Below are 14,318 nucleotides of genomic sequence, written 5' to 3' on the forward strand. Positions count from 1 at the left end.
TATATTCAGAGTGAAAGAGAATGAATAATAAAGTTCTGACTTTATATTTTATAAAGCGAGTATTGTGATGTATCACTGAATCATTGTACATCAGTTATTTGATGATGCACATGAGAATTTGACTTGTATTGAAGAGGTTAAACAGTCTCATCAACCATTCCACTTTATTCCACCCTTTATAAGACATTCTGCATGACAACCATCCAACCTAAGTGCCTTTCCAAGAATCATCCCTTTTAGTGCTACTTGTATCTTCCTCCCCTATTACAGTTTAACCCTCCTTTTCCTCTCTTGAAATACTCCATCCATCGTCCACTTACTACCTTAATTTCCATTAACAACTACCCAATGGGTCCCTTTACCATCTTTCTCCCTGTATGGAAGGCAGATGTGGAGGGAGTGAACATGAGGGGACGTCCTAGGATGAGGTGGATGGATGGGGTGAAGGGGGCTTTGGGGAAGAGGGGAATGTCTGTTGAGGAAGGAAGGGAGAGGACGGAAGACAGAGGTGAGTGGAGAATGGTTGTATATGGATGATGTTGTGATTGCATGAGGAGGAATGGGCAGGGGGGTGGGGGGTGGGGTAGTATGTGTGAGTAAATTTTGACGCAGCCTGAAGGGATTTCTCCCCGTCCTCTCCTTATATGCAAGGGGGGACGGAGAGGGGGGGTCGCCGATTAAATGAAGCGGCCTTGCTGTGGATGTGCTGTGTCTTGCGACACTGCTTCTGACCCAGGGCGGTGGGCAAGGTGCAGGGATGACCCGTCATCCAGGAGGTGCTAAGATGAGAGGGAGGGTGGGAGGGGTGTGGAGTGTATTTAGGGATGAAATGGGTGGGAGTGTTTTTATGCCTTTCCCTTTTTGGCTACCTCCCTTGAAAGGGGGGAAAAGCCTTGGTATATGTATGTATGTATTAATTAAGTATTTTACTTATTATTATTATTTGAGAAGTGGGTTTTTTGTAAGTGCATATGGCCTTGGTAATGAGAAGACTGTAGAGGACAGGGAGGCTTTTCGAATAGATTTAAATGAGTGCATAGAGTGGTTTGAGGTAAAGGTGGGACTTTGTCAGGGATGTATTATGTCACCCTGGCTGTTCAACTGATACACGGATGGGGTGGTGCGAGAGGTAAATGCAAGGGTGATGGGTCAGGGATTGGAGATGTTTAAAGAAAATGGAGAAAAGTGGGAGGTGAGCCAGCTGTTGTTTGCGGATGACACTGCACTTGTAGCAGGATCAGAGGAGGGATTGAGGAAGTTGGTGACAGAGTTTGGGAGAGTGTATGAAAGAAGAAAGTTGAAGATAAATGTGGGTAAAAGTAAGGTGATGAGATGTACAAGGGGTGAAAGTGACAGCAGACTGGAAGTGAGTATTAAGGGAGAGAGACTGGAGGAAGTGGATATTTTGAGATACTTGGGTGTGAATATGGCAAGAAAGGGAGGAGTGGAGGTAGAATGTAGATTGAGAGAAGCAAGTAAAAGCCTTGGAGGATTAAAAAGTCTAATGAGACATAGTCATTTGGGAATGGATATTTAGATGAGATTGTATGAAGGAGTGATTGTGCCAACAGCACTGTATGGGGCAGAAACATTGAACATAAGAGAGGAGGAGTTTGAATGTGTTTGAGATGAGGTGCCTGAGAAGTATGATAGGGGTTACTAGGCTGGATAAAGTGGGAAACAAGGAGGTGAGGAGGAGAACGGGGGTTGAAAGGGAGTTGGGAGATAGTGTTGATGAAAGAGTATTGGGATGGTTTGGACACATGGAAAGAATGAGTGAAGAAAGATTAGTAAAAGAAGTGTGGAAGGCAGAGGTAGAAGGAGTGAACACGGGGGTTACCAAGGATGAGATGGATGGAGTAAAATGGGCATTGGGAAAGAGGGGAAAGTCTGTTGAAGAAGGAAGAGGGAAGGCAGAAAATAGGGGTGAATGGAGAATAGTTGTGCATGGATGATGCTGTGATGCATGAAATGGAGTGGATGGGGGATGGGCATGAGGGAGTATGTGTGAAAAAATAATTTGACTCGGCCTAAAGGAAATCTCCCTCATCTTCTCTTTTTCTGGATGAGGGGATGGAGAAAGGGGGTTGTTGATTTAATGAAGCAGCCTTGCTGTGGATGTGCTGTGTCTTGCGACACTACGTCTGACTCAGGGCAGTGGGCAAGATGCAGGGATGACCCGTCATCCAGGAGGAGCCAAGATAAGAGGGAGGGAGGGGGTGAATGGGAGTGGAGTATATGGGGTTGGAATAGGTAGGAGTGGATTGTATGCATTTGTTTTTGGCTACCTCCCTTGTAAGGGGAAAAAGACCTTTGGTATATGTATGTATTTATTTTTATTTTATTTATATATATATATATATATATATATATATATATATATATATATATATATATATATATATATATATATATATATATATATATATATATATATATAAATTGTTTAACTTGTACCCCACCTTGTAGCTGTTACTCTCTTGGCCTCCCTCATTTTGACTTTCACTTACCCCCTATTTACTCCATACTTATTATGATTACATGTTTCATCTTTGCAACCATTCCTCATGTACGCAGCCCTTTTCTGCCACCACCACCCTCACCTTTGCATTCCACAATTCACTACCTTTGTTTTTTCTCACTTATCCTATGTGTAATACCATCTTGATAGCACAGTACCTAAAATGCCATACTGCATGTAAAAACCCTTTTCCAGTACCAATTAAAACTGATTTCAGGACTCCTAAGGTGCTAACACTCCAGATTATGAAACACTGCTCAAGACCCACATATACAATATTTATAAAGATATTCACACATGAATGTATAAAATTATAAAAATGTATGTATTATTTCTTATTGTTTAGGTTTCCTTGTGTATTTGTAATATTTCATTAGGGCTAATAGAATATAGAATTACTAATGATGTTCTTATTGGAATCATGTTACAGAATAAACATCCATTTGTAGATGACTCCTTTCCTCCTGCCCCCAAGTCTTTGTACTATAGTACCTCAGAGAAGCAAGACTCCAGAGTCACTCAGTGGCTAAGACCACATGAAATTATAACCAGTACAGATGGGCGAGCTGCTAAGTGGGCAGTTTTCCGTACACCGCTTCCATCAGATATATCTCAGGGTAGGGATCCCTTTGGTTGTATTTTTTACTTTACTTGTATTTCATGATACTGAAAATAAGGCAAAAATTACTTTTGTTTCCTTGTTAAAATTCAGATACTAGTGTGTGAAAATGTCTGTACCCAAGGAGATGTGGTAATGGTAGAGTTCAATAGAACTTCGTGAAATAATGGAATAGATTGGGAGAATATATAAGTGTACTGACAAATTTGTGTTTTTCCCATTGTATTTTATTAGATGTCTACATGGATGACTTCATAGAGATGTATATGAATAAGAAGGAGTTTTTACATACAATCAATCAATATGTTGTATCAGGTCTCTCTTACAGGAGACATACATCTCCAAAGTTTTCAGCAGTGGTACTCCAGATTGAACCCCAGATCTTTCAAAGAAGAGATCTTGTATTTACCTAGTTGTATTTTGCGGGAAAAGAGCTATGCTCGTAGTGACCCGCAGTTGTATCTTTCCGCATCCAGGTCTTTCTTAAAATCATGGATAGTTTTAGCACTCAGTGTTTTCTCTTTCAATTTGTTCCATGTATCTATTACTCTGTGTGGAAAGCTGTTCTTTTTCAGATCTCTTCTGTAACTGTCTCTTAAGTTTCTTCTCGTCCTCTTGTATTTCTTCTGTCCCATTTAAGTAGGTCATCCCTATCAAGGATTTCCATCCCTTTCATAATTCTGTAGATGGTTATCAAATCGCCTCTTTCTCTTCTTTGTTCCAGAGTTAATAAGTTTTAGTTTATCCAATCTTTGTTCATATGTCAACTTGCTAAGTGTCGGTGCCATCTTTGTCATTGTTCTTTGGATTCTTTCTAGTTTCTTTGTGTGTGTGTGTGTGTGTTTTTTTTGTACTAGGTGTCCATAGTGATGCTGTATATTGTAATTTTGGTCTTACTAGTGTAACTAGTATCCTCTTTACCATTTTCTCATCCATGTAGTCAAAGGCCACTTTCATTGATCTTATTAAATTGTATGTTTCTCCAACTATTTTGTTTACATGTTTGTCTGGTGTCATGTCGTTTGAGATAATTACTCCTAGGTCTCTTTCTGAGTTTACTTTTGTAATTTCCTTTGTACCAATTTTGTATTGACCCGATATTCTATTTTTGCTACATTTCTTAATGTTGAAATTCACTTCATTCTTTTTACTCCATTTCCAGACTGTCCAGGTCTTCTTGAAAAGATTCACAATCTTCTTCTGTACTTGCTCTCTTCAATAGTTTCGCATCATCTGCATCTGTTTCGCCTTCATCCATGTTGTTTATATAAACAGCAAACATTATTAGCACCAATACGGAGCCTTAGGGGACTCCACTTATCATATTTACCCAATTTGAGTTCTTTTTCTCTAATTATCACTCGTTTTTCTTTCGTTCAAGAAGTCTTTCATCTATTCCAATAATTTTCCTTGTATTCCACCTATTATTTCAATTTTTCTTAGTAGCTTTTTGTGTGGTACTATGTCAAAAGCCTTTTGTGAGTCCAAGAAGGCACACTCTGCCCAACTGTCTCTTTCTAGTATTATTTCTATTAATCTTGAGTAAAAGCATATTAAGTTTGTAGTATATGATTTTCTACTAAATCCAAATTGGTTGGGGATTAGTATGTTGTTCTCTCCAAGTGTTTAGTCCATATATTTTTGATAACTTTTTCGCATATTTTTGCAATTGCGTGTGGAAGAAATACCGGTCTATAGTTTGTTGGATTTTCTTTATCTCCTCCCTTGTATATTGATACCATATTTGCATTTTTCCAATCTTGTGGTACTTTTCCATCTTTGAGAAGTCAATTATCTTGTGTATTTTATCCGTGAGTTAATCTATACATTCTTTTAATATCCAGTTCACTATTCTGTCTGGCCCGTATGACTTTCTGACATCAAGTTTCTTTATTTGGTCCCTTATTTCTTTCTGTGTCACTGTTATTTCTTTCATTTTGGGGATCCTTCTTTGTGTCCTTCATCCCACATTTGTGAGCTTTCAATTGTAAATACAAACCTAAAGTGTCTGGTCATTACTTCAGCCATTTCTGCATCTTCTATATATTCTTTGTTTCCATCACGCAGTTTTACTATTTTATGTTTGTCTTTTAGTTTATTGTTTACATATCTGTAAAATAGTTTAGGTTGGTCTTTGCATTTGTCTATTACCGTATTTTCCGGCGTATAGTGTGCAACTTTTTTCCATTGGAAGGGCCTAAAAATGGGGGGTGCGCGTTATCCGGTGGTGCGCATTATCTACGGCCTACGATAAAAATTCTGCGGCTGTGTGTGTAATTTTTTTCACAACAACGTGACGATGTTGGCCGTCACAAAGTCGGGAGGCACACTTCTCCGTGACGTTCCGTGAGAACAAGAAGAACAGCTATGGTGACATGAAAGAATACGCCAGCATGGGCTACCGTATATAAATATTTGGTATAGGTAGGTATCTATCGAATCTTATTTTTCATGTTTAAATAGGCCTAAACACCATGAAACATGATCAATATTCATGATATTTGCCCATGTTCACAGCATCTTAGTTTGAATTTTTATGTTGGCTTTGTTGCTTCACTTTAGGTATGGTACAAATTCCGTTGCAGCCGTTCATAAACTCGTGTCAAACACCTTACTACAACACCCTCTTTCGGGAGTTATATTAACTAAACATCACCTTGATGAGAGACTGTCCTATTTCACCACTGTCATTGCAGGTTCAAAGCTAAAATGAAACAGTCTGTAGTTTGTTTCAGTATCTCTATTACTAAAAATCTGTGACCCGATCGGTTTTCCCAATCCGTCAGAACTCGGCAGAATGTGGACATACTGACCCTTGTCCGAGAGTAAAGGTCTATTCGATTTTTTTGGCAGGGCCCGACGTGATATCAAGGGCACGTGTGCATTCAACCTGTGAAAGATGCCTGAAACTTCAGCAGTAATGAAACGAAGAAACCGCCATTTTTGGAAATGGGTTACAGAAACGAAAAAAATAACAAAACAGCACCTGTCAAAAAACAAAAAGCAAGTTGTGTTTTTAAAACGAGAACATGCCGCTAAATTTCTAACGTTATATCAAACTTGCAAGGATTTCTCCATCAAGGAATCAATAAAGTCATTTCATCGTAAATTTTTGTTGTCTTATAAATAAAAGCGGTTTCGTGCCTGACTGTCTGTCTGTCAGACTTTTTTCTCGATTCGATTGATCGACTAACTTTGATTTCGACGACTCAACCTTGAGCCGTGGATGATCATCGTTAGGCCATGGACGCTCATCGTTTAGTTATGGACGATCATCGTTGAGCCCTGAACGATCATCGTTTTGCAATGGACGATCATCGTTGAGCCGTGGACGATCATCGTTGAGTAAAGAACGATCATCGTTAAGCCATGGTGTCGAAGTTCTCGAAGCTGCCGAAGTTCTCGAAGGTGTCGAGGTTCATGAAGTTCTCGAAAGTGCCGAAATTCTCGAAGGTGCCGAAGTTCTCGAAGGTCTCGAAGGTGCCAAAGTTGTCGAAGGTGCCGAAGTTGTTGAAGGTGCCAAAGTTCTCGAAGGTGCCGAAGTTCTCGAAGGTGCCGAAGTTCTCAAAGGTGCCAAAGTTGTCGAAGGTGCCGAAGTTCTCGAAGGTGCCAAAGTTCTCGAAGGTGTTGAAGTTCTCGAAGGTGCCGAAGTTCTCGAAGGTGCCGAAGCTCTCGAAGGTGCCGAAGTTCTCGAAGGTGTTGAAGTTCTCGAAGGTGCCGAAGTTCTCGAAGGTGCCGAAGCTCTCGAAGGTGCCGAAGTTCTCGAAAGTGCCGAAGTTCTCGAAGGTCTGGAAGGTCTCGAAGATCTCGAAGTTCTTGGTGTTCGTATTTCTTCCGAGGTTGTAGAAAATTTCAAGAAGCACTATTACGCAGGCTACAAAAATTTTTGTGGTAATGGTGGAAGAGAACACAGGCAATAACAGTTGTACTATTTAGAGTGTAGGTTCAAGACATTTAAAAGAAAGTACCCCAATCGTGGTCAAGGTTGCACATTGGACACAATGTCTCTGCCCGTTTCCAGGGGCGCCGAAACGGAGAAATGATAATTCGTATTTGGACCTATACTTTTATTATGACAAAGACCAACAATTAAAGATTAGAACTACCCGTGTAACACGAAAGCAAAGCGAGCGATCCGCGCAGCGGGTCTTGCCGAAGGCCAAGTACCCCTGGCGTAGCCAGGGCTGGCATAAGCCAGGTGCTTGTTAGATAAAAAAAATGGTAAAGACGAATTATTTCCTCAAGATATAAAATGAAAATTTTCTGTAAAAATCCCGAAATTTTTCTGTATATTTTACTTTCAATAAACTTTTTTTAGATCATATTTCCTACAAACTATTTAAGCTACAAAGTAATAAGGGACCAACGCACAACATGAGTCATATACCGGTACATGTAGTTCCGACTTTTTCTTAGTTGTGTCCTGATTGATGCCTAAACTGACACTTAATTTAGTGACAAATCAACAGATTTCCCAGCAGTGGCTCTAGCCAATGAAAAATACTTCTCCATGTAACCTTGTTCACATGATATAAATACCAAGGTAAAACTGCATTATAGACAAATGCGATTGGGCATGCACGTTATACGTCGGTGCGCGCTATCTGTGTACTGAGATAACGAAGTGCATGGGTGCGCATTATAACCCAATGCGCATTTTAAGCTGGAAAACACGGTATATATCTTTCATAGTTTTTTCCTCTCTGCTTATGTCTACCTATTCATTTCTCAATTGATGTATGTTTGCCATTTAGTCACATTTTTGTCTTTTTTCCATCTTTTCCAAGACTTGTCTCTTCTATCTTTAGCATCACTACATTTTTTATTATACCGACACTTTAGGTACACCCTTTTCTGTTTCTGCTTAGGTATATGTTTATCTGTTCCCTCCCTATATATTTCTTAAAAAATGTTCCATTTCTCTTCCGTCTTTGTTTCATCATTGGCAAATTTTTTCCAACTAGCATTTTGATTTTTTTTCCTAAGTCTTACAGTCAGTTTTGTTGTACATTAATCTTCCTTCACTATGTTTCTCATTTCTTCTCACAACATTCTGTGTAATATTGTATTCAGTGTCTTCTGTGTGGCATGTACAGTCCTGGACTGAAAGTGATCACTCCAAACTGTTGGAAGACACAAAATATGAACTAATTTATTGTAAGAGGAAATACTGTATAGTAATTATGGGTGATTTAAACTCAAAAGAAATATGTTGGGAAGAAATGACAGTGAAGGGCGGAGAAGACCTCTGGGGAAACATATTACTTGATATGACCATTGAATACACCATGACTCAGTGGGTAAAGGAAAATACCAGATACAAAAACAATGAGGAACCATCGAGACTAGATTGGATATTTATGTCAGAACCAGAAATTGTGGACAGAATTGATTACAAAACTCCAATAGGGAAGAGTGACTGTGTACTAATAGAATTCAAACTAATAGAGCAAATGGACTTAAGAAGAAATGAGAAACATAGAAAAGGAAGACTAATGTACAACAAAACGGATTTTGAAAAACTCTGAAAATTCTTTCAAAATGCAAATTGGGATAACATGAAGAAACAAAGATGGAATAGAAATGGACTATACCAAAAGAAATTTACAATGAGGGAGTGAACCCTTACATTCCCTAGTACATTTGATCCCAAGTACTTAAAAGCTCTTCACTTCCTTCCAATTCCTTCACCCTCTGTTGTAACACTTTTCCAACCCACCTCTACCAGCACTTCTATTATAAAGTTGTATATTACGTGGGACCAGTGTTGATTACCTGCATGGCCCTGGAGAATGGACAATGAAACTTCCAATTTTCAAAATCTGTCAACCTGCTAACTTCATGAGGTGCAGCTCTGAGGGGGTTGACACTTGGTCCTTAGACTGGGACCTAGATCTTTCCATCAATTTCCACAGTATTTCTTATGTTTTCACATATGGAGAGTGTAGAACAGTGACTGCTCCCCACTTCCTACCACTTTCAGCTGGTGACATAGAAACAGCCCCCAGCAGTACAATATTTACAACAGTCCAAAGTTTCTTTCCCAGGAGATTTGTGGGAGGGCCCAAGGTCTGTTGCTAGCTAGTGAGGGTTGCAGGTTTTTCACATAGTGAAACTCGGGGCAATAAGAGAATTTTTTTTTTTTTTTTTTTTTTTTTTTTTATGTTAAGTTCCTCTTAACTGTGTCTTTCTAATAGACATGCCATTTTAGATATTTCTCCATGATAATATGCTAAAGTATGTTGCAAATATCTATCACACTTTGTGCTTTTTTACATGCAGGTGTGCTAGGCAACTGCTGGCTTCTAAGTGCTTTAGCAGTGTTGGCAGAACGAGAGGACCTAGTCAAGAAGATAATGGTCACCAGGGATTTTTGCCCAGAAGGAGTTTATCAAGTAAGTCATTGTTCTTCTGTACATAATGGCAGATATTATTAGATTTAAAAGGATTGGTTTGTTTAATGTGGCTCATAAGATGAGGTGTCTGAAGTATGATAGGGGTTACTAGGCTGGATAGAGTGAGAAAGGAGGAGGTGAGGAGGAGAACGGGGATGGAAAGGGAGTTGGGAGATAGGGTGGATGAAAGAGTATTTGGATGGATTGGACACATGGGAAGAATGAGTGAAGAAAGATTAGTAAAAGAAGTGTGGAAGGCAGATGTGGAAGTAGTGAACATGAGGGGGCAACCTAGGATGAGATGGATGGATGGAGTAAAAGGGGCTTTGGGTAAGAGGGGAATGTCTTTTGAGGAAGGACAGGAGAGGACAGAAGACGGGTGAGAGGAGAATGGTTGTATATGGATGATGTTGTGATGCATGAGGTGGAGTGGGTGGGGGATGGGGGGTGAGGGAGTATGTGTGAGAAAAATTTGATGCAGCCTGAAGTGATTTCTCCCTGTCTTCTCTTTTTCTGCCACTTTCATTGACCTTAGTAGTTTGTATGTTTCACCTACTATTTTGTTTATATGTCTGTCCAGTGTCATGTCATTGCTGATTATCACTCCAAGGTCCTTTTCCAAGTGCACTTTTTTTTTTATTTAATTTTCACCAATTTTGTAATTGTTTGAAATTTTGTTTTTGCTTTTACCAAACTCCATTATGCTACACTTCTTGATATTAAAGTTTACCTCCCACTTTTGAGTCCATTTCCAGATTGTGTCCAGGTCTGATTGTAATGAGTCACAGTCCTCATTTGTTGATACTTTCTTTAATATTTTTGCATCTGCAAAGAAATTCATTATAACATTCGTCCATGTCGTTTACGTATATGGCAAACATGATGGGAGCCAGTACTGACCCTTGTGGAACACCACTTATCATTTCTTCCCATTTCGAGTATTTGTCTCTAATTCCTACCCTCATTTTTCTCCCAGTCAGGAAGTCTTCCATCCATTCTAATAAATTACCTGCAATGCCATCTATTGATTCTAATTTTCCTATTAATTTTTTGTGTGAGTGTGTGTGTGTGGTATGAGGGTGTTGTTGATAAAGAGGTGTGGTATGTATTTTTGTGTTCTGCTGCTCAGTTGGTGAGAAATGTGGCTGTGGATTTCATTGGGGCTATTTTGAGCCTGTTTGTAGTGAGGAGGAATGGGCGGGGGGTGGGGTGGGGGGGATAGTATGTGTGAGTAAATTTTGACGCAGCCCGAAGGGATTTCTCCCCGTCCTCTCCTTATATGCAAGGGGGGACGGAGAGGGGGGGTCGCCGATTAAATGAAGCGGCCTTGCTGTGGATGTGCTGTGTCTTGCGACACTGCTTCTGACCCAGGGCGGTGGGCAGGGATGACCCGTCATCCAGGAGGTGCTCAGATGAGAGGGAGGGTGGGAGGGGTGTGGAGTGTATTTAGGGATGAAATGGGTGGGAGTGTTTTTATGCCTTTCCCTTTCTGGCTACCTCCCTTGGAAGGGGGAAAAAGCCTTGGTATATGTATGTATGTATGTTGTAGTGAACCAGGTGTTGAGGCATGGTTGTAGTATTTCTGTAGATCTGTCTGTATTACAATTTTTGCACATAATTGTTATGTCATTGTGTAAGAAGATATTTGTATTTCTGGGGTGTGAGGTGTGGATATTTCATGTATATAAAGATTAAAGAGTGTGGGGGATAGGACAGAGCAATGAGGTACTCTGTTTCTACAATTTCTGGTGTGCAATGATTGGCCATTATATGACACATAGGCATTTCTGCCTACCAAATAATTGGCCAGCTATTTTTAGATATCATTGAGCATGTCTGTGTTATGTATTTTGTTGGTGAGATTGTTTTGGGGGGTGGCATCAAAAACTTTATTAATGTCTAACAATATTAGAAGTGATCTATGTGGAAAGCTATCTGAATTGATGGTGTAAAAAAAACTGTGTGAGATCTATTAGGAGTGTTGAGTGAAGGGGTGTAAAAACATGTTGTGATTTGGCAAGGGGGATTTGTGGTGTGACAAATAGTAGTATGATGCATTCTGTGACTTTGGAGGGGGTGCAGAGAAATGTGATTGGGCAGTATAATGCTTGAACTGTTACATCTTTGTTAGGTTTGATGATTATGATGATTTTACCATGTTTCCAGATGTTGGGTATAGTGCTGTTTGAATAGCTATAGCTTTCCAAGGTGTTTAGGTGGATGTTAAAAAGTTTTCAGGACCAAACCCACTCTTTTGTCATCACTGGGCCATCTTTCTCTTGTGCTTTTACTTTACACTTTCCTTTCACCACTGTCTTATGTTAAATATGATTAATCACTCACTATTTTCTTTTTTTTTAGGCCTCATGCCTCAGATCATCCGACTTTGTCAAGTTTCAAATAGTATATGTATAGGAGAGGGTATATAAATGGAGCTTAATTTTTCTTTCTTTTCTTCCTGAATATTAACACACTTGGTTCTTTAAGTTACACCAAGGTACTCCCATCTGGAATACTTAATTTTGGTACTAGGTCAGTTCTGCAATGACATGATTTCTTTAGTCCTGTGATCTTCAATTTTATATTTAAATACCTTCCCTAAGGGCATGATCTTGCAGTTGTGAACCAATTTAATTTTCTCCTCCACCCTTTCTCCAATCAGAATAGCTGTTACAATCTCATATGCAACACTGCTTACTAAATGCAATCTCAAAATCAATGGACACACTGACTTAGTTTACATATTGTTACAGCAGCATAAAAATGAACATTATACAGCAATGAAATTGGGTCCCTGGCAACTGATTGTAAACATTAGACAGAGAGCAAGCTTGTGCAACTCCCTTTGCCTTCTCACCTTTGGGTATTATGTAATACATAAACTATAAAAATATAACACTCATCATCTACCTCTCTACCCACTTGTCTACCAGCCTCTTACAAATAGGCATCTGGGAATGGATGCAAATAGGAGATTAAATGAAAGAGTGATTGTGCCAACAACACTGTATGGGATGGAGACTTGGAGTTTGAGAGAGGCAGAAATGAGAAGTTTAAATGTGTTTGAGATGAAGTGTCTGAGAAGTATTGTAGGGGTTTCAAGGTTGGATGGAGTGAGAAATTAGAAAGGAGAAGAGCTGAGGTGGAAAAGGAGATGACAAATAGAGCTGATGAAAGAGTATTGGGTTTGTTTGGACACATGGAAGGAATTAGTGTAGAAAGATTAGTAAAAGAGGTGCGGAAAGCAGAGGTGGATTGAGTGAACCTGAGGGGACAACTGAGGATGAAATAGATGGATGGAGTGAAAGGGGCTTTGAGTAAGAGGGGATTGTGTTGAATAAGAAAGGAAAAAGGCAGGGGATACGGGTGAGTGGAGAATGGCTGTGTATGGATGATACAGTGAGACCTCTCATCAACAGACGTTAATTAGCTGTGTTTGCGGTGTTTTTGCCGTGTTTGCGGTGTTTTTGGTGCTGTTGATTAGCGCGTGCAATCACTATGCCGCCCAAAAACCACTCCAAAACACCGAAAACACAGCGAAAACACCGCAAACGCAGCTAATTAATGTCCGTTAATGAGAGGGCTCACTGTATTTTGATGCAGCACACAGGGAGGGGGTGGAAGAAGGTGGAGAGGGGTTGTGTGTGGATGATATTTTGATGCATCCTGAAAGGATTTCTCCCCGTCTTCTCTATTTTTCACACGAGAGGATGGAGTAGGGGGGTCACCACTTAAGTGAAGCAGCCTTGTTGTGGATGTACTGTGTCTTGCTGCATTGCTTCTGACCCAGGCAGTGGGCAAGAGACGGGGATGACCCTTCATCCATGAGGAGCTAAGATGAGAAGGAGGAAAGGGTTGTGGATGGGTGGGAGTGGGTGTCTGCCTTTTGACTTCACTACTTCCCTTATAAAGGGAAAGAAGCCTTTGGTATTTAAATAGGTAGATAGTTACTTATTACTTTCAGGATTACCATATATTTGTGTAAGTTGTTGTATCAAATATTGTTGTTTCTTCTTTTGGCAACTATTTTAGATTATCATTAATTAGCGTTGATGGCTTAACTTTGTGCAGGTACGTCTGTGCAAAGCAGGACGATGGGTCACCGTGCTGGTGGATGACCTTTTGCCATGTGACCGTCGAGGCCATCTAGTCTATTCACAAGCAAAGCGTCACCAATTGTGGGTTCCGCTAATTGAGAAAGCAGTGGCAAAAGTTCATGGATGCTATGAAGCCTTAGTGTCCGGGAGAGCCATTGAGGGGCTGGCTACTCTCACTGGGGCTCCCTGTGAGAGTCTTCCTCTTCAGGTAAGGTAAAATTGATCATGTTTTGCACTACCCATCCTGGAAAAAGACAGTTCTTCGTGCATATTTTGTTTCCATTACAATTGTCTTCATTGTTTAGGATACCCATCCTGGAAAAAGACAGTTTTTCATGCATATTTTGTTTCCATTATAATTGTCTTCATTGTTTAGGATACCCATCCTGGAAAAAGACAGTTCTTCGTGCATATTTTGTTTCCGTTACAATTGTCTTCATTGTTTAGGAATTCAACTGAAGACCTTGCTTAGCTAATGTAACTAGAACTGAAATCATTAGCCAAACATAATGATGAAGCCTTGAACAGGCAACTTCAGAGGGAAGAAAGGGCCTTTGATATATATATGTTTAAATGTATTTATATATGTCTGATATAGTTACTGACATAACTTGTGTATTGCCTTAAGTAATTACGCTCATATATACATAATCAGAGTCACTACATTTGCAGTTAGCTAGAAAGCT

General features: G+C 39.8%; 1 protein-coding gene across 4 annotated transcripts in view; it reads left to right on the forward strand.

Moving 5' to 3' along the window:
• Positions 1-14,318, forward strand: part of LOC143032485 (calpain-D-like) — a 91,764-nt gene that overhangs the window by 53,774 nt on the left and 23,672 nt on the right. For all 4 annotated transcript variants that reach the window (XM_076197352.1, XM_076197348.1, XM_076197349.1 and 1 more), the window contains 3 exons: positions 2,952-3,138; positions 9,423-9,535; positions 13,607-13,840. In XM_076197352.1, the coding sequence (XP_076053467.1) occupies positions 2,952-3,138; positions 9,423-9,535; positions 13,607-13,840 (534 nt within the window). The remainder of the gene's footprint in view (positions 1-2,951; positions 3,139-9,422; positions 9,536-13,606; positions 13,841-14,318) is intronic.

This window comes from Oratosquilla oratoria, chromosome 13 (genome assembly GCF_046742065.1).
Source record: "Oratosquilla oratoria isolate Oo_2021 chromosome 13, ASM4674206v1, whole genome shotgun sequence".
Classification (NCBI taxonomy): Eukaryota; Metazoa; Arthropoda; class Malacostraca; order Stomatopoda; family Squillidae; genus Oratosquilla; species Oratosquilla oratoria.